Genomic DNA, 21,957 nt, shown 5'->3' with positions numbered 1-21,957 from the left:
AAATGTCTCCAGTACCTAACGAATATGATTAATGAATTGACTTCATATTTAATCTATTACCTCGAACCTGCGCCTTTGGCTAAGTTACTTTTTGTGATATCCCTGTCTTTATTTTATTGAAATGCTTGTGTCGTGTGACTTTATTATCTGTACGAAAATTTATTGTTTATTAATAATTTGATTAAAATTGTAAATACAACTAAGTACGGTGTGACGTCACAATCTAGCGACGCCTCGTTACTCATTAACAGTGGTCTTACATTACGGTAAATACAATCGTAAGAAACAATGAAATATGTATTACGTAATGCACAAAATTGTCATTTATTATAATTACAATACCTAATTTTAAAGGTACAAGATAGAAACGAATTATTATCTTAACGCGATGAGAGATATTGTGAAATGTTCCGACTTAGCTTCCCGACCGTCCTTATGAACCGTCTGTGATCATTATTATCCTTAGGATAAAATTTTATATCATAATACATAAATATTAGAAAGTATGTATACGTAGTATTTTATCATAACTAACATAGTCTTATACAGAAGTAATCGAGAAACTGTTGTTAACTACATGAAACGGAACAGCGGTTCAAAGACGTGATTTTATACAATTCGAATTAGGCGAAAAATAATTACATTCATAGGTAAAATATGCGTAATATATAGTAGTATAATAATTATGTTAATATTTGACATTAATATTAAAAATAGAATAAAATATGTGTTGGTGGACGAGCTAGGAGCGTGGTGCGCGTGCGTCGAGCCGGCGCGCCTCGCTTATTGTCACGTGGCCGTCCGGGCTGCGGACCCGCTGCGCCGACGCACGCCGCCGCCATGCTTGCGACACGTTAGAACCTCCATACATAACTGCTCTTCATTTTCAAACTCCTACTCATTACAAAAGCTTGTTCCTAAAAAATTGTGACCCGTGAAACGCGCTCGGTGGGCGACGTTATATAGTACATGCCAAGTAATTCTGTATCTAGAAACGAAGGTCCCGCGCGCGTGGAGGGACATTAAGTTACATCTTAAAACTGTAATTTAACTATGAACAATAAAATAGTGAAGATATATCTCCCTGCGATTTAACTGTCTAGATGCATGTTTATATAATTATGAAATGTATTTTTTTGTAGTTTAATCCTTTAATATTCTGACAACACATCTACGGTACAGTTGAAAGCGAGAAAAGTTTGAAAAAATACCTGTTTAAGTAATAGACTATCTCTCGTTCACACGATAAAAAGTAGATTATTATTATTTACAATAGACAGGGTCTCCTCGGGGTCTTCTCGGGATAGGGGGTGGATTTAAGGAAGGAGGAAAGAGGGGGGGTAGTGATGTTTGCGGTTGACGGATCGGTCCGCGCGGTGGTCGGACGGATGAGACGACCGTCGCCGGCGCACGCGGGGGGGGGGGGGGGGGGGGGCGCCCGGTTGGCGCGCGGGGGGAGGGGCGGGTGCCGGTCGAGGAGACGTGTCGTGCGGCGGCTGCCGCGGGACGTTACGCGACGCCACACCGCTCGCCACCTACAAATACGACACACTCCGTTTCACATACTCTAAATTTACACAATATTTTTATAGGTACTGTAAAAGTAACCAAGAAAACCAACATAGATATTAAAAATTCAAAGAAAGTAATCTGGTTTCTTGAAAGTCGAATCCACTTGCGTTTTACAATGTCCCCACTAATTAGGAAATACTTAACACTTGTAAATATTAGATTATAATTAGATAATGGCAATCAATTAGTCTATTGTACAAGTTATTTGAGAATAAAAAATAAGTGTAAGAATAGGAGGACGATGAGTTTAAAATTACACTTACGTAAAATATTACTGCTGAGACACTTTCAATGGTATCCATTGGTAAAAGCCGCAGGAATCAGGGGTCCCTGAAATGAGGAGAAAATGCCATCAAGTACTTTGTTTTAATCCAATTTTATTTTAATCTGAAAGGATGATTATTCGACATTGCACTTAATGTCCTATCCGTTTTGATCCAGTTTTAAAAAAATAAAGCCGAACTGCAAGCCATAATTGAATGGAAGTATAAAGCGTTCAGTCGAACATTATCCTCTCGGGGGACAGATTTAAAGGTAGTAAGTTTGGTGTTCGCAGTCGATAGAGCGGTAGAGGCTTGGTGGCCAACAAAATAAAAACAGTGAGCGGATGAGTTAGAGCTGCGCGCGACCGCTCGCCAACGGTAATTACACCGCTTGTTCTCCTTGATTTACTGTTATTGCCCGGGGGGCACTCCCGTTACCTAATAAGACCGTTTTACACCCGGGAACCACATGCGCCGCGGCCCGCCCGACGCCTGGACCGTTCATTCTCTCATTAGCGACATATTTGTTTTACCCCGGCGATTACGGACGATTGAGTTAATATCCCATTTGATATATAACGCGCCTGCAACGGAAGGGTAGCTTATAGCCTCCGACCACTCGAATTAAGCGTCGAAAAACATTAGCTCGTAAGTCTACGTCTACTCAAGTCAGTAACTGTCCATCATTAGCACTAGGCCGTTTTTGGTTTAAGTATCCAGCAAATGAAAGGAGCTTCCGCTCTTGAAAAATGTGTTCGAGATACGACGACGTGAGGAGTTAAGATCTCGCCGGCGGCCGCGCTGGCGGGCGCCGACAAGCAATGAAGACTGATGGCGTCTCAGAGAAGCAGTTATGGAGCGTGGTCGCAGTTTTAAAAAGCCATTACCCGCGGCACTGCACCGCGTAGATTGCCGCCCCGCCCGCTCGTCCCGCTCATATTTCGGAACACTTTATAATCGCATCTCTCACGCTTCACTCGCTCGCTAACTTATGGTGATTATGCTTTAAGAGCGACAAGGAAGATCGGTTCCATAATGAGATTGGACCGTCTCGCTTAAATTTTAGAGTGCCGTCGGCTGCTAATTGCGTCTGCGGTGCTCGGCGCGCAGCTCGTGGCGCGCGCGGCGCGTGTCCCTGTCCCGCTCATCAACACGTCACTAACTAACTGCTAACCGAATTTTTGTTTTTTTTTCACAACGCCTTGAGCTGTAAAACCCGCTCGGCATTTTCCTGGACTCTGCAACTGATTGTGGCTAATAAAGAAAATGCAAAACTGATTTCAACATCTCGAAGCGCGAATCGAAAGCCCCGAAGAAAAACAAAACAGAACAAGCATTAATTTGAGTTCCTTGACAGTTGAAACTTCCCAAACGAGGACAATTTTAGGGATTGCTGTCGTTTGAATCGGCATTGGAATAGGCATTTTTGAACTTGACGTAATAAATTAAAAAAGTTAATAAATAAGTTAACAAGTTTTAACATTTGTCCGTGATGAAAATACTAAATTGTTAATTTGTTTACTACCCTATCCTTTTGTTGTGTAGTACCTATCTATCTATCTAATATAATATAAGAGTAGATACTTAATATTATATGATATCATAACTTTAAAATATTTAAATCGTTCCATACAGTACAGTACCCTTCAATAAACATTAATTATATTCATTAATACCATAATTAGAAATGAAAGAGTAATAAAACTGTACAAAGTTAATGTAGTTAACGTAGTAATAAGACTAATAAGTGACATATCCTAATACAGTTTTAGCGTCAGAACAATTTCAGTTCAAAGATTTTCGAAGTTTAATGATTTTTGAAGCACATGTTGCACTAATGTCAATCTACAATATTATTATATTATATTATTAATACATATAAAGGAAGCCACATAAGAGAGTTTGTGTAAATTAGTATAGGTATAAGATTTGTAAGTTATCATGAACAAGTTGCAAGTTATTATAAAGGAAGACATTCCGTACGATTTTCCAGCTTAACCTGTTAATATGTTTGTGCCCCGATCAAAACGAATGCACCAGGCTCTTACCGGGGTGTAATTGAGGGGCGCGCGGCTGACTGCGATCGCGGGGAATCCAGAGGGCTGGGGGCTGGCCGCCTGTACGTAGCCGACGCTATCCGCGGCCGAGCCGTACACGTCCAGCGCGGGCCCGGGCGAGCTGGCGGCGGGGAAGCCGGCGCGGCCGCTGGCGGCGTGGGGGGAGGCTGGCGGCCCGAACCCGGCGGCTGCCGCTTGATAGTTGTTCATCACTGTGGATGCAGAAGCACACAATGAAGGCCTAGTTGAAGGATGTGTAATTCGAAAATAGTTCATTTGGCCTCATGATAACTAAGAACAATTTTCTGTATATCGGTTTTCCCTTGAATTCTCGATTTGAATTGCTCGCGTTATTTTGATAAGTGATAAGAGCGCATTCATGCATTTACAGCATAATGTATGAAATTGAACTGATCACCGATTAAAATGATGATGATTGCAGTGGTCCTATGATTGGTATCCAATCGGTGTGGTAAGTCTTAAGAGGATAGTGGACGAGCGCTTTTTCCTGGTTATTGACATTATGGAAAATATATGTACACCTCTTCGTTTTTTTTATCATTATTATAAGAATTAGGAGCGTAAAACTAATTCCATACAAATATTTAAAAACTCCTAACTCCTTAAACTTCGTTTAATAATTGATTGTGCAAACGAGGGCGTAAATCCAATCCTTTTTAAATGATGACAAAAAGGACACAATGGATATACATTATTTATGCAAGATCTTTGATGGATTCTGGTTTTATAAATAAGTACTTATAAATGCAAGGAAGATAAATTCAAATGTCATTAGTTGTCATTTTATAATAATCTGCACTAATTGGCCAATTATAAGAGCATCGAATGTTTTGAAATACGGCCAACTGTTGCTCCAAACGGGGTCCCTTTTTTACCATAAAGTTTTAAGTCATAATGTATTGTTTGTCATATTATCATTAGTCATAAAACTGAAACCGTTAAGTTTTCGGGATTTTCGTTAGGTTATCCTATAGATAGGTTAGGTTAGGTTAGGTTTGTTTTATGGCAATCCTGAAAAGTGACGCGTTTCTGAACCAAATGAATTATGACTAACCAAAATGCGGGCAAACAATACATTATGACTTAAAACTATTTGGGAAACAATAGAGACCCGCTTCAAATATATATTATACATATTAACCCTACAAGGGCCATTTGCACCATCACATTAACCCGAGGTTAAGCGGTTAAACGTCAAATTGTACTGGTAACAGTGGTAACCATGGTAACTCCAGATTTTACCAGTTAACCCCGGTTGCAAGTGGGCTTTATAGGGTTAAATCGGACAACTTTGTACATAATTTAACCTCTTGAGACCCAGAAGCATTTGTTTTGTTTTTAAATTTGGAACCCTTAGTTACTCAATGAAAGTTCAAAATATTTTTTGGAATATGTACAAAAAATTGTACGCGGGGACTTAGGAGGATAAAGCATACTATGTTTCTGATTCAAGTTTGTATTTAGAAGTTATGATAGAAGATTGCCATTTGTTGCTAAACAAACCGAAGTAATGACAATATATTCCATTTAGTTTAATAGTAGTTTATGCAACAGTGATATAATAAGGGTTCTTAAAATTCAAGGGTCGAAGTTACAAAACGAGACGTAGTCGAGTTTTGTAAAAAAAGACCCGAGAATTTTAAGAACCAATTATGAGCTGTTGCATACATTACTTTTTCTATGACAGCCAGCAAACATACCTCTTTCAATCAAGATGATCGGAACTTGTATCTTTAAAAAAAATAAAGCAGTTGTATTATACTCATAAGATGACTGCTAGCAGTCATCTTATGAGCCTATAGACAAATCATTCAAATGACATTGCTTTAGATATCACTGTCAGTCATTTAATTGACACATTTAAGTGCTGGAGTAGAAAAACATAATTATGTACTCATATTACCCGGTACACGATAATCTTATAATGGGACAGCAATCTTTTTACCCCAGCGTAATTATTATTTCACTACTAAGTATACAGGGTGTTTCCTGAACAAGAGCAATAAATTAATCTGTAGATTGTACTCCCCAAACTGACTAACATTTGTTCAGCAACTTTTAAAAATAACTTATGTTTTGATTTTTATTACACTTTAAAGTTTATTCTAAGACGCAATGTATTGCAAATGTTGTTATGTTTAAAGCGTGACAAGCAACGTCAAACACACTGATGTCAGCGTACATTAAAGGCAATATTTATTTTGTGTGAAAAAGAGGAAGTCTAGAGGATTCATATTTTTTAAAAGCTGTTTAACAAAAGTTTTATAGTTTGAGGTGTATAAAATATATTTTAATTATTTGCTCGTGTTACAGGCAACAGCCTGTATATATTATGCAGGCAATTGCACTAACCACCATTAAGCGTAAGTTCGTTAGCTAGAAATGACTTGCTTTTAGATCAACTTCTTATTATGATTTAAAATAATGTTTATCGTAAATTGAAGAGTTGGATTATATAGTTTGGAGTTTATAGGTATACTTACCTAAAATATTTTCTAGCATAAACGAGGAATTGACGAAATGTTGTGTCATTATTTTATTTTATTAATCTATCGTTTTTGTAAGAAAATGTTCTAGGTGCCTATACCTAGTAAGTAAGTTTATAGGTTAGGACGAAAATTTATTAATTTAGATTAAAAATTCTACAAAACTGTATTATTATCTAGTTTCATAGTCTACTTGCATGGCCATTTCTAGCGTGTTTCCGTGTAAGTTTTGTGTTACATTGAGATATATAGTGTGTAATAGCCCCTACAGACTTACGCCCAGAAAATTCTGCAAGGTATACTGATAATTGTGGAGAATTTAGTGAATCATCAACATTCACGGCTTGTTCTCATTTATATTCTCGTCACCATCCAGAATGCATGTGTGTATATAGGTGTAAGTGCGCCAGTATAACTATCGTAGTTTCATAATGACCTGAGCATTCTCTTGCTCGTGAAATCCCTTTAATCCTTTACCAGGCTAAGACATATATTTCCCACATACGGCACTTCGAACAGAGTGTGAATGTGTGTGTGTGTGTGTTTTATTTTCCATCAGAAAGACTGACATTAGATTGTCATTTTTGAACTGTCAGCCTGGTAAAGGGTTAAAGTGGGAAAAAGATAGTGCCTGGAGGCCCCAAAATGAAAAGACATGGGATTCATCACATACTTGTTTTGAGTCTTCTCGCCGTGAGTGTATAAAAGAGGTAAATGAGTTCTGGATTAACAGTAAAGCTGTTCATTTAACTACCGACTAAATGTTCTTACCTTCTTACCATGTACCTATCTAAAAATAATCAAAACTCTACAAGCAAAAAATAATTCATGATATGAAAATAAATAAAATGGTTTCCATGTCAAAAGGTACCTTATGGGTAATGCTTAAGACCATGAACTTTACAACAAATCTTTTTTTTTTATTAAACCATTAAGGGGGTAAAAAGGGTTCAAAACTATTTAACGCTTACAACGCGGGTGAATACGCGGGCAGAAGAGGCTAGTATTATAATAAAAATGGTGTAATATTTTATATATTAAGTACCTGAAATAATTACACGTACAAACAGAAGAAAAAGAAAAAGTATTTCCACAAAAAGAAAAGAAAAAAGAAAGACAAGGAAAGTAGTCGTTACACTGTTTCCGTTCTGATAAAGTTCGACGTAAGTAGGTATTAACTAGTACAGAACATCTAATGTGACAAAGCAAACAGAAATGTAGTTGACAACGACTAACACAACATTTAAAGACACAAATACAACACTGAGATCTCAAGCGACCAACGTCGTGTTATTAATGACCGTAGTGAAATTTTCTGTTATTTCGTGTAAATTGTTAAACCTGTAGGTACAAAATGAGTTACTGCTTTAAGCGACTAGTCAAATTTTGCGTGTTTTGAGAGCGTTTTATTCTATTGTTGCGACAATGCGTTGCGTTAGTACAAAAGCAAAGTTGAAAAAGTGTGTTCGTGTGGTTATTGAAGTACATGCGCAGGATTGGTGGCGGAGGGAGCGGGTGCTCACCTGAGAGCGCCTGCGCGAGCAGCGGTGTGTTGTTGTTCGGTGTCAGTTGGCCGTTGGTCAGGTCAACTGCAAACATACACACAGTTCGCATTCGCTCCACGTTCGAGTGACGCGCACTCTCGTTAGTGACACACACATCCATGACTGAACCATCGCATTTTTGAATTTCAAAAACTTGCCACCTCGCTCGCAACACCTCATCTTTTCTCAATTTAGCATATTGAACGGTAAAGTGACTATCGATGTAATCCCAACTCAATATTAAAGTTCTCCAGAGCGGATAAAGTTGGAGCGCGTAAATGCATGAATAATTTAGCCGTTGGAGACAGATGCCGTGCTGACGAATGAGGACAAGGAAGACTCCCCGGACTCAGATTATGTCGGAACAAAAAATATCACGTATGTCACGTGCATTCAAATGAAAAAGAGTACTCCGAGTTTCGCGGGTATAAATCACAGAGGGCGAAAAAACTTTTACAAACTATCCAGTAAATTATCCGACGTGAGTTCTCGCTGGCACGCGGCGGTGTGCTTATTGAATAGGGAAGGCATTAGCATACGGGGCACGTCGCAGCGTCTTGACGCCGCGCCCGCGCGGCTTACGCATTCCGCGGGGGTAACTTTGATACAGCTTGCCGGACTACGGCGGCGGGTGCATAGCGATTGCGTCGGGCTGCGGACGCAATATGTCCACGTACCAGTGATTTATTCTCCGTCTGAGACCAACTTGTTATTCAGATTACTAAATTTGCAGTGAATTCAAGTAATGAAAAGTAGTCGTTATAAAATATGTATTATGAAAAAGAGTGAATGTTTATTTTGACAGGAAATCTTACTTATCAAGTAACCGATTAATATTCGCTTGTCGTTTTTTGCTTGCTCATAGTGTTACCATTAGCCCTATCGGCTTGTACGACAAATTTAATTTTTGTCAGATGCGCGAGTTATCATTTGGTGTGAAAAATGAAGGTCCGCGGTCGCACCAGGTGATTACCGGCCTGCGAGTGACTTTGCGAAAAAAGTACAATATAAGTAATGGAGGATGAATGATAGATGGCGTCGCGAGCCGGGACGGCGTGCGTCCCGTTCGTGCCCGCTGCGGCGCCCGCTTCCGTTCTCGCTCGCGCTCTGCTCGGCGCGCCTCTGCTCGTACTAAAATGCTGACACGTTTTAATAACATTACTTTGCGTTGCGAGAGGCTATTTATTTTAGGGTTGCTGTGTACCTACCAAATATGAAGTGGAGTGTTAGTTCAGACACGTTCTTTGGTCGTTAGCGCGCCGATCCGTCAAACTTCATTTATTTCCCATTACTATAGGAAATAGGCTTTCTATTTAAGTAGCACTATTTATAACGAATACCAATATTTTTGCGGATATAATATTTCTTTCGTAGGTATGTTAAACCGGGAGGGCTCAAGGGATGATAAGCCGTTGAGCCGGTGAAACGTTTGTTGAAAATGTTTAGTTACACACTGAATTAAAAATAATTAATGAATTAGGCGATTGATCCACTATTTCTTATTGCATGCTCTCTGTAGATTAGTTTATATTTTGGCTCTCAATCCCGGACGCTAGTTATATAGCTATATAACGTTCAGCCATAATAATCGGGCTGCAAAAATGGCAGGCAAGTGCCATAAATCTTTATTTATCCGTCTCAATCATAGCCCATGGGTCAGTGGCGATCAAAGTCACCGTCAGGATCCGAGTCCGCCGACCTCAAATAATTTACGACTCAGTTTACAAGTACGGAGAAGCAACTCTGTTGTTAGTTCTAACGCCGGTCATATCTGCGTCCGACGTTAACTTCCAACTGGAAACTTGTGGGAATTACGATAAAATTGCCATCTGTCTTGGAATTGCCTACCACGAGCAAGAAAAACAACAAATAAACAGCGAAAAGTGCACGCATGAGTCAAAAAGTGCTTGTCTTATAGCAGTAGCAATCTATATACTTACTTTGAAATTTGGTATGAAATGTTAAGAAAATATTAATATACAAACTTTGATGAATCATTTTTGTTATACAACTTTACTATATAGGATAGGACCGATCATATCCATCCCGTCATACAATCAGACTACGCCTCCGGTTTACTCGTATCCTGTGTACTTAGTTAACCGTACCTATTACCTATCTCTAAGATTCAAATTTAGGATATCGCTATCTGTCAAACGGCCGTTAATGAAAATGTAGGCTGTCTCAACTCCGCACACTTGGGTCAGCGCGTTAACAGCATGAGTGATGTGCTAATATTCGCCAAGTATGTTCTACCTTCCAGGTGAGCATACATCTATAAATTCAGGAGCCGTCCTGCGAGAGCTATTCGAACTTTCATAATTGCGAAGTTCGGGGGAAACTTAATAATTCTTCTTCAGAAGTGGGATGACGGTCGAACGGGAATATTCACAGGGCGTACTCGCGTAACACCCGCCCTTCAAGCTACTATATTACTTACAAGTGCCAGCTTTTTATATCCTCCACGCAATATAAAAAGTTTTACATGAAAATATTTGGATGGTGTGTTGTGGAGTTTTTGAGTTAAATGGTGTGTGGGAAAGTTTTACTTTGAGTTAGACTTACAAATTCTTATTACGGCGTATCTTTATGCTTTCAAACTGCGGAGTTAATACGTATAAAATATATATAATGTGCCGTACATCGCTTCATACATTAAACATATTGTTACACAATGTATAAAATAACCGCATTCTACATTTCTAAGGAGCATTAATAAAACAAAGGTATCTGGAGTAAAAATGCAGTTGCAACAAAGCAGCGTAAGTTAACGCTCCCACAGCGACGCTCGTAATCGCGGAGGGCATCACTCGTCGATAACATATGCGCATCTACCGACATTCGCAACCGGCGGATTGAAATGTTTTATATGAGCGGTTACGGGAGGCTCATCCGCACACGTCTTGCCGGAAACGTATATTTAATAGACGCCATCAATAACTCCTAGAGATGATACGCTTTGCGGGTTCTCGCGATGGTTTAGCCGTTGGGACTTATCTCAATTGCAAATTAATCGAATTTCTATGCTGGGTGGCCGAGGAGTGGCCATCGCGCACGCGCCAACGCCCGGATTTGTAATTCAAAGAAGCATGCGTCCTTCCTTTAAATCTCTCCCCGGACTATATTTTAGTGCGGCTCGCCGCTAATTCAATAAGCTGTTTACTTTGGGATTATTACATAAGTGCGATCCCAAGTGTGCGATGCACGATTGTGCGACATATTTTTTTTAACGACACTGCAATTCTGCGAAGTGATATTGTGTGACATGTCACTATTCGACCAAACTATAGTCCGGCAGTATTTTTGATCGAAGTTAAATTGTGCGACATATTACGGCTCGACAATACTTCTAGTGCACGACAGTAGGTATTTGTGGGTCTACGGGTAATTTATTTTTAACATGGTCTCAGCTCAGCACTTACACTGTTTCTTCTCAAAAAACACTTCCTTTACAACTAAACTAGACGGAGCCCCGCTTTTGGGCGCTTTGCCCTTCGGGCATTTGAAGCTACCTAACGAACCTAACCTACCTATTGATTTATATTTCGCACACACGATGATTCGCTCAAACGGCACATCGTATAGTCGTGCATCGCCTAATAATGTTTCGCACGAACAATAGTTCCCACAAATGACATGTCGTACAATCGTACATCGCCTAATCATACGTCGCACTAACAATACTTCGCACAAGCGTGTGTCGCACTCCCGTAGTAAAGCCGTTTACTTTGGTGCGGTCATGCGCACCTACGTCATCCTGGTTCAGTCATGGACACGAATGTTAATCAGTACAAGTAAAGCGACATTAAAGAAGCAAAATGAAACATAGACAAACATTTTTAGTTAAAAACCCTTTAACACACGCTTCAAGTGCTCAAAAAATGCTACATAATTACTATCTATAATATTTGTTAAAAAAATTCTACATAAGTTTAATACAATTTTTAACGTTACTAATATCCATCAATTTGGATTTACCACTACATACATTTTAAACTACAATAGTAAAATAACGCAGAATTATTCTAGACTAGTTTTATAAAAATAATTTGTCTATTCTAGTTGCAATTTGTGAATATCTGTTAACATTGTAATAAATTTACCTAAGGTACAACAGTGTTCAAATTACAGTCTAAGTCTATGTATCTTAAAACTAAACAATAATATTCAACACGCTATAAAGAGTTTGCACCACCAATCACAAATTATGTTGACCATTTTTCTATCTAGTCATTTACAAAGAATAGCTACCAACTGTATCAATTACTGATAAAAGCAAAGTTTTGCCATCCTTTTATTTAGCACAAAATACATGGGGCCCTTAATACTGACACTAGTTTTGAAGCTTTGCTAAATTACATAAAATCAAATAGTCCACCATTATTTTAAAACAATCTAGACTATTATACCGATGGAAAATCCACTAGTTTAAAATTGGTTAATAACGATAACAGATCTACAGACTTTTGATTACTTTGACACGCTTAAAAAAATCTATTTCTTAGTCTATTCTAGTTTCTATCAGAATTCACTAAAAACTAATTCAGCATAATGTTTATCTATTGAAAATCTACCACACTTGGATTTTAACGTATGAAACTTTAACAACAATATATCCAACGGTATAATCAAACTATTCTATATTTTCAAAATGGTATAGTACCTTACTGATCAACTCGATAATGTTCAAATAGAAAATTACTCGCCCTAGTTTCGTCGTCGTCACACTCCATCCACCAAACTGCTGTTTCTCTTGTTATTCTCTTCACAGATTTTTTTGTTTATGCTCACTCATATACTTGACTATTTGTGCTATTTATAGCGTTCGTAAATCCTTTATCCCTTGCAGGGATATGAAGGGTTTTATTGCTTACGTTGTAAAGCAGCAGTGTGGAGTGTAGAGAAAGCTACGTCGACGAGTGTTATTACGACACAGAACGTCAAGCCTTTGGCTGGTGTATTGGTGTTACCAGAAACCTGACGCAAGGAGACGAGTGGCTAACGCGCATGAGAGCGCTACCGGACCGTCCATGCAGGGGAGAAAGGATTTACTACGCAAACATCCCGGGTTTCTGCGCCGAATTCGTGCGCTCAACTGAACACTAACTAGAAGAGATTAGTATGCTAATAGTCACCATTATGGTCCCACGGACACACTTCCATTCGGTGAAACACTACATTAAAGTTTATAGGCGATGGAGCTCGCTAGACTAGCGTGTTTATAGTCAAAATCTATAGACATCCATAAAATAAAATAATCATCTAAAACAACAAACTAAATAATCAATTCTGACCCATCCAAACACAGCACTCGTGATCTAAGACAGCGATGGATGGTCGCCGGTCGCTATGAACGACAGCTATGTCTATATATGTACATGATGGACTAAGATTGGTCAAAAGTAGCCGGCGTCTCGAGCCACGTTCCGACCAAGCAACAAGCACTAAACGTAACAGTTACTAACACAATTAACGGTCAAATATCTTAAATTACAAATGGAGTTGGCACAGTTTGCGACACGCGGCCACTCGCCGCCTCGCCAGCTAATTATTTGGATTCAACCCTCGACGGCTGTGTGACCCTTTAAGGGATTTTATTTTAATGCGCTTATTTTGCTGAGGCATTGAATTAAAACTTCTTAAAACGAATCGAGAATTTAATCCGCTGTCTTAGTAGGTACAATATGGGCAATATTTTATCGGAAAGGCGAAGCTGAATAATTCAGATTCGAGTTGAAAGCATTAAAGTGGCCGAATTAGGTAGTGTAGGCGTGTTCGGTACCTAGATAGTGCATTCTGGGGGTGAACGTGTAGAATGCGAGGAATGCGAGTTACGCGTGCGAGGCGGCGGCGGCGGCGGTCACCGGGCGTCCCCGGCGGTGACTAGTGCATGCACTCGGATTGCAAGTTGCACGCTTACCGGCCGGTTGCGCAGCGGCGCGTCGCGGACACCACGCTGCTAGTGCCGCATTGGATGAGTCAGAAAACGAAAGCCACCGTTAGAACACATCGAAATTACGGCTGCGGTGCGCTTTCCTGGACCCATGTAAGGAGCATTCTAACTTCACCACTCGCTAGCCAACTCCTCGCTAACACACTATCTCTTCCAGTTATTTTGGTCGCAATCGATATGCGAACGAACGGTAAATAAGTGAGGCCGCGATTGACCTCGATTACAAAACGATTGGACAATAAGCGATAAACGTTTTGCTTATACAACGGCAATTTCCTTTATTTTAAAATATAGCGACTTCACAATATGACAAACTTACGGATAATGATATATATAAGACGATATGTTAGAACAGCGATAAGAACATTCTTCTATTGACTTATTATTAAGAAATAGACTTACTTATTGAAATATGAATTTGACAAGTGTTTACATTACAATGTTAAATGTATTGCGCCGTTGACGACGCTATTTATTATAATATAGGTGCCTAATTATTTATATTAATGGTAATGACTTCCTGAGGGAGACCGCAATTTCCTGATTAAATTCGAAGTGAATTTGCTCAAGTGACTTGCAACGGGCTATATGGGCGAACCTAGTCGGGCGATCATCGGCACACATCTGCGAATCCGGGCGGGCTCAAAGTTATTTATAAACCCTTAGTTTTTGCGACATTGCATTCCTGGACCGCGGATCGGGGTAGCGGAGGGCATAATACCAAAGAGATATTCGTTCGATAAAAGATTTATTTATGTTCTTAGATGTATCCGGGAGCCGTTAACGGGTGGTGGTGGAAATAGGGAGTGGTATAGCGACGTGGAGGGCTCCCCGGGAGTACGACCGCCGCGGCGCTACGAGCCCTGCCCGAGCACCACAGGGCTAACGTACTCGGCGCCGACCAAGAGCCGACTTTCCGCCGGGATAACTCCTACTACACCTGCGGCAACAAAACATACAGCTACAAAGATGGCCACGCAGCCACTGACCGCTCAAACCGACTCACGTCTGTGCAAATAAATCAACATTTAAAAAAAAAACTGACAAAAACGAAATGTGTTTTGCAACTTATGCGGTGATCTTCCTACTTAAAAAATGAACATTAAAAAACCAACCTTTCCAAAATATATAATTACTCATAGAATAGTATAAAAAACGGAGTATATCGCCCGGGGCTCCACTCATCGAATCTTTATGGGGAAACTTGGAATTGATAGTTTCCTGTTTACTGTTTTCGGGGTATTTAAAATTGTTTGCACGCACAGACACGGAACGATAGACTTGGCTTTATTGGGTTTTTGTACCCGTACTCAAACTATCTGCATCACGCACTGCCACGATGCGGGGAGGGGGCATTTCGTGTTACACTTATTGATTCAATCAAACTATCACAAACATACGGTTATTTACTAATATTTCATTTGGCGTTAGTACATCTAGACACGCACTGGGAACTCAAACGGAGTAAATATTATGTAGTCCAGTTGCCCGAGTTTGATATTTTTGGAGGACGGTTTGGTACATAATAATGGTTAGGTAGTGCTCCAATGATACTTCCGAGCATGACTGGCGCGAACAAATGCAACAGATGCATGTTAAATAACATTGCTCTATCCTAAATAGGAGTACCTTATTTTCTCTTATTGTAATATAACCTTATTGTTATTTATGACTAGTTTAGAGGATGGCGATAAGGACGGTCGCTCACTTCGGTGATAGCGATTTAATGATCAAACATTAACTTATAGTTATGTAGTAATTTTGATATCACACTTTAAATTTTGACAAAACGTAATTGCGAGGTTTGGTAAGCGATGGCCAATGAAGCACATACTTGCCACAAAAAATTGACAATTAGATATATCGTAATAGAGCGGTACACAAGGCCGAACCAAATCGGATGCGTTTGCATACTCCGAATGTGGTTCGGTCTGTACTGCCTTTGAAATTCGTTGCACCGTTAAATACATGAATACAATGAACCACTCCATAACAACAATAACACGAAGAAGAGCATAAAATAGTAGCATTCAAAAATAGCATACAACAATAACAATAAATTTTATAATTAAGTACTTCATTTTATATAGAGCCGTGTAAATATAATTATAATAGACAAATAACTTTTCGAACAAAAATACACAATAGTTATTAATGTAGGTATTATAGTTAATACAAGATAAAAATTTAGTAATAAATTATATTATCAAGCTCGATAAAGTTTTTATTATTTATATACGATTGGCATAGGAAGTGAGAAACTATCTAAACTAGTCTAGCTACGGGAAGCTAAATAACAAAACTGCTAAATGTACATTGGTTAGTAGTACTCATCCTCTAAACTTAGTAATTTGAAATTAAAGGCTAAGAGTAAGTAACCTTCTACTATACCTATCCCTTAACTATCTAGGTCAGATTATTTTACTTATCTAACTTTAAAATCTTAGATAAAGGCAAATCTAAATTCAGACTGACAATAATAATACTACGCGTATATCCAACGTCAATTTAAACTCAATCATCGGATTAAAAAAGAGCATAAGAATCAATTCCACATCAATATGAGAACGTTATGAACTTTCATTTGGTACAAAACGCTAAGAACTTTCTTTTGGTACAGAACGCGTCTTGTAGTAAGTATTATTGTTGGATAATATATGAAACAACGTAGACAATGACAAATGACTTTTATTCATTTTATTGTACGAAAGTACGGCGCGGGCATATGCCCGTCATTTCGTATGCATGCACTGGGACATAGAAGCCCCTACCACGAGCTACTACAAGCAGTCAAATATAGCCAAAAATAAGAACTAAGAAGCATACTTTTTTTATGCTTAGCTCAAAAAAATATCTAAAAATATAGCCCTGCCAGAGTGCCTTAGAAGAAGGCCTCGTGTAGGTAAGGTACCTGATGTTTAAAATTTAATAGCAGTATTATTATCGTCAGCCAAGTCTAGTTTCTATAATGAATTCGAAACTATCGTCTACGAAGCTAAATTGAAGATTTCCTGAACTATTAAAAACACTACAAAGTGCCTAATGCTTCTAGTTATTATAATAACTATTATATGTATTACCTATTATAGAGAAGTAAATTGATACTAAATTTAAATCTATTATTATATATGTATGTCTACGTGTATTAAGTAGGTACATATCTAAGAAATCCTGAAAAGCTATGATTAATTTTTTTTAATGCAAAAGTGATCACTGCATAGTTTTAGCGTTGACAGTGGCTTTTATTATAATGTATATTAGAAAAAATATTGTTTATTGTCACGCCTGATGTTCAGAGCTATAAAAACCAACAAATTGTTTCTGGTAAACTTGTATGATTAGTTCTACAAGTTTCAAATACTGGAATTAACTACTTAGGTAAATATGTATCATTAAATGTGACTGTCTTATATGTTTGGTGCACTTTAGAAGCTGATCAATACAAATATTCAACCACTTTTTTACTTCTCGATAACAGCAGTACCGCGCTCGTAGTAACACACAATAATTTCACGGAGTTATTTGCCATCGTAGTGCGAACTATGTGTAAACTATGCCCTTGCGACTCGCATCTTTTCTGGCAACTGAGGCGATGTATTAAAATGTAAGAGCTGCGGAAATTTCTTATTATTTTTCGAAGTAGGTTTAAATCTAAAATATGTTTTAGTAAAAATATTGGTATTTATTATTTTCTTCATTATTCCAGTACATATATTCGTACGTATTGCAGCTTAAAATGTAAATATTCCTGTGTCAATGTATGCTACACTCTAATTATTGATGGTAGGTAAATAGTGGGAACGCATGCCATCGATCTCATTATGATTTCAGCAGCGTAATGTAGGTATGTCTGGGGGTGTAATTAATTTATTATGTAGGTACTTAAATATCGCTGTAGATGACGTTACCAATAAGCCGGCGCGTCGGCGGAGGAATGCTAATGGCCGTAATGGACGTACATTAATTGCGAGCGGTTGCGCGGCATACGCGCGTTGCGGTCGCGGGCCCGTGCCGGTCGCCGACTACGGTTCACAGTTACCGCTTCCAAGAAAATAATTTTTCTCCTTGTCGAAACGCCTACCATATATATACTACGCGCTCTTTAAATTTCACCCTCAATAAATAATCTTCTACTCAAATGTACCAGTGTTTTATCTAATTTTGTGTTTGTAATAAGTAGCTCTTTCTGGATTATACCGTGATCGAGCGGCTAAATGGCTTCCGTAAGACCATTAAATAAAAGGTTCCTATGGGACACTGTAATTATTGGGCCGGTTCTATTGTTAAATTATATTTACAACTAAACGAACGCCTACAATCAGTGTCATTTTGTGAGCCAGCCTGTAGAAACGTCTGTCTCGCGTGCCGTAAAACGCTCACTCGTAATTAACGCGGAACGATTTGTACGACTAATACGAAAGAAAAACTACCCTAAGCGCGGTCACCGGCTTTGCTGCGATAGCATCGACTACCGCCAAGTTCTCTAAACAGACCGCAATCCAATACAAACTGAACCACGGTTTACGCGCGATTCTCTCAGTTAGAATTCTCAATTGCCTTCGCGTTTCCGAATTCTGTATGCTGGGCGGTGTTGGGACCAAAAAAACTGTGAAGTCAAAGCTTAGTGGCGCAATTATGGTGGAGCGAAGGCGGCTCAAGCACGGAGTGTGGACAAATAACGAGGAGAGTATTTGTACAGCTGTGCTCTGCTACGGCACTTTTTAGGGAACCCACGCCCTATATCGAATCGCCTTTCGATGCAACTCACTGACCTCAAAAGTATTGTTAGATTCAAGCAAAAATTAATATTCTGGCTTCATTCGAGAGGCTCTACTACCGACCTCAGGAGGACTACGTTTAATTAGTGAAAAATATTTTTCGTCTGTTCGAGATTTACATAGAAGTTACCGCAAAAAGGACGTCACTTTTCAGTACTTTTGTTTGAATCTGTTTAAATCTCTTTTAAAAGCTTTTGCTGTTAATGAGGGCCGGCGATTGTGCGATACTAGTCCGGCGCGAGCGCGGGGGCAGACTTGCGGGCGGGGGTGTGTGGAGCGAGGGCAAACACGGTATTTGCGCTAGAGTGTTTGCACGACGCGTAGCATTTGAGAATCGTTAGGGCGACTCGTCGGTAAACATCGAGCGAGGCGCTCACGATTGGCCGGATTTTCTAGACAAAATTCTGGAGATAAACAATAAACATCATTTCTCAAAACATGGACGTTTTGTAATTGACAGCTTGGCAGATTTATCTAGATGGCTCAGTCGTTGTTAAGGGTGTTAAATTGTTAGTAAAGTTGTTAGTGAAAGTTTACACGAATGAAAGTTTTGTTTTAGAACAAGTTAGTTGAAATCACAAGTTATAAGTAGTCACCACAGTTACGAAAATCAGTGCAATGCGATTTTAAGTTGGGTGCCTAGTTTTAATGACGGGATAGAAGAAAATAAAATAAATCTACGACAACGATTCGAAATACGTATCCAACTATAGGTATCTTGTATCGTTTGACAAGTGGTCCGTTTAATCCGATATCTGACGCACTTCTCGTTGATCGAGTTACAAAACGGTCGAGATATCGAATGAAACGGGGCCGAGTGTAGCGCGACAAATGGAAGCGAATCGTTGCCGCCGGAAGTTAGCGGTTAGTGGAATGCATTGTCGCAGGCGCGAGTTCACAGATGCATGGCGTGTACATTGTAGACGCCGCTCAACTCGAGCGGGTGGTAAGGCAAGAGTGTCGCCAAGTGGTGGTAGTGATTGCCGGACAGTTGGTGGTGCAAGCTCGTCAAGGGATTACCTGCAGGGTATGGCAGCCCGAAGCTAGGATAGCCCGAATAGCTCCGTCCTGCCGCGTAGGCGGCGTATGCTGCGGGGAAACCTGTACAACAAACGAAAGACATTAAACAACCGCTTCGTAAAGCTCCGCCGTGAGAAGCAAAGGTTAATTGTCAGGTTGCATGCTTTCTTTGAAACTTTTGAATCGATTGTACAAATGTGTCGACGACTCTCTTGGCCGTGATATTAAAAACTTGTTCTATGTTCCTAAAACTTGTCCTGATGGCCCAATTCTAAAATAGAGCTGTCTCAACGAAAACATAGGTAAGTGTATCGTACATAGTTCATCGTACGACATCGTTTTGGACAATGTCCAGCGGAATATATTTTGTAAACATCGTTTCATGTTGCGCACTGTAAGTGGAGTGACGACGGCTTTATTAAACAGCTACAGCGATGCCTAATACTGCATGTCATTAACAATCTATCTATGCGTAACGTTTTGCTAAACAAAAGGTAATTACACTATTTCAAAACATGACATTAATACTAAAACAACTAGTTATAACAATGGTATCATGGTTTCATTAACATGTAGGTACTAAAAAATCTACTGGTTCATCACATTTCCGATATCAACAAAGTCCGGCAAATATAAAATGTAAAATGAATGATGGCCGGACCCGTCCACAGCGGCTGATATGATTACTACACCGGATCGTTTATCATATTATTGCCAATCAAAATAGTGTATCTGTCAGGCTCCGCGATCCATCATGCGGTAGATGGACGTACAGCGCGACAGGCTGATGTTCGATAATTCATTAATTAAATGTACTAACACCTACTAACACTTAAACCGACTCGCCGAGTTAATTATTACTGCCATAATCCATTTCCATAACCCCAATTAGGACAAGTTCATTAATTGACATCGAAAAGTTTATCGAGAGACATAGGACGCGTTCATTCCAATGAGAAATGATCTGAGAGATGCAGGATAGCAGAATGAAGTGACATTGGTAAAAAAATATGCAGTAAACTTACCGTCAGGAAGAGCACCCAATGACCACATGAAATCTAGAAATGTAAAAACATTTACATAAATCGATCGATTCTTACACTTATAAATGTGTCAAATGTATAAAATAAGACTTATTTGACATTCATGTGCCGGGAGACACTATTTTGCTTGGCGAAAAGTTTTGCTAATTACTAGGTAATATCAATACTGATTGTATAAAGAGCGTGGAGTAATAATTAATAATGAATGTTTTGAAAAGCATTCATTGAAAAGTGTTTTGCCACCGACTGTATGAGCGGTGGCTCAGGGGGTAAGTTAGTTATGTCATCAATGATGATAATAGTAGCTAATTTAACATGTTAATCTAATCTACACATTGTTAGTCTAACGCTAAACATGTTAAACAAACAGACGTTTTCAAATATTTTGGAAATGATATTTATTAAACTAGACTACCGATTACCTACTTTAAACGTTAATACAATTATTTCTATTAGTCGACGAGAACTACGATTATAATACAAATTACAGAGTATCATTATAATTTTACTGCTTTAAAAACAGAAGGGTTTAAAAAATCTACACAACTAAATCAAACAAATGATGAACATCTGTTTATTCTTAAATTGGTATATAGCATATAATAAATAATAAGAATACTAAATAGTAAATAGTGAACATCTATGGTATTCAATATTTATCTAAAATTAGGTGACTATAAATACACACAAAGATGCTTTTAAGTACGTATACTAAGTTTGAAAATCATATCATTATTATGACACAAGTTAGAACAGGTAGTTCCTAATCGTCTAAGTGATAACACAAAACGCATAACATTCACTGATAATACCTCTTGTTTCCACTCATATAAATTTTTCAAAAGCCGACATCAAACTGTAAAGCTATTTATAGTTAAAAGCTAAATAATAATAATATCAGTTAGGAAAATATGTTTTATAAGTGACTTCACCAAGTATCCATAATTACTGGCGCGACTAGATTCTGTGGCTAGCTAGAAGATAAGTTAATATGGATGGACATGTGGCATGGCAAGCTGGTCGAACCAAAAGGCTCTCTCCAAAATGTATATCATATTAAAAACTACATAAAAATTTAAAAATACCAGGCTTAGTATTTGTAAAATCTATATGTAAATCAAATTGAATTAAGCGCCTACTACCTGGTAGAAAAATATTGCTGTCTATCTCCCTAAAATTAAAATCGATCCTGCTGTTTCTACTCTATATTTAGCACGATG

The 21,957-nt window shown here is 38.7% G+C and overlaps 1 protein-coding gene across 6 annotated transcripts in view; it reads right to left on the bottom strand.

Moving 5' to 3' along the window:
• Positions 1 to 300: 300 nt before the first annotated feature.
• The window catches only part of LOC134648953 (RNA-binding protein Musashi homolog Rbp6), a 574,404-nt gene continuing 552,747 nt past the window's right edge, over positions 301 to 21,957 (bottom strand). For 2 of the 6 annotated variants that reach the window (XM_063503615.1, XM_063503620.1), the window contains 6 exons: positions 20,720 to 20,752; positions 19,695 to 19,775; positions 7,923 to 7,988; positions 3,884 to 4,104; positions 1,836 to 1,902; positions 301 to 1,535 (listed from right to left, as the gene is read on the bottom strand). In XM_063503615.1, coding sequence (XP_063359685.1) covers positions 1,861 to 1,902; positions 3,884 to 4,104; positions 7,923 to 7,988; positions 19,695 to 19,775; positions 20,720 to 20,752 — 443 coding nt within the window. In that variant the 3' untranslated portion in view covers positions 301 to 1,535; positions 1,836 to 1,860. Of the gene's footprint in view, positions 1,536 to 1,835; positions 1,903 to 3,883; positions 4,105 to 7,922; positions 7,989 to 14,627; positions 14,837 to 19,694; positions 19,776 to 20,719; positions 20,753 to 21,957 lie in introns of those variants that run through there. The other 4 variants (XM_063503616.1, XM_063503617.1, XM_063503618.1 and 1 more) reach the window with 4 other exon arrangements.

The sequence above is a fragment of the Cydia amplana genome, chromosome 6, assembly GCF_948474715.1.
Source record: "Cydia amplana chromosome 6, ilCydAmpl1.1, whole genome shotgun sequence".
NCBI lineage: Eukaryota > Metazoa > Arthropoda > Insecta > Lepidoptera > Tortricidae > Cydia > Cydia amplana.
Note: the sequence above shows the minus strand (reverse complement) of the source record. Positions and strands in the feature narration are given on the sequence as shown.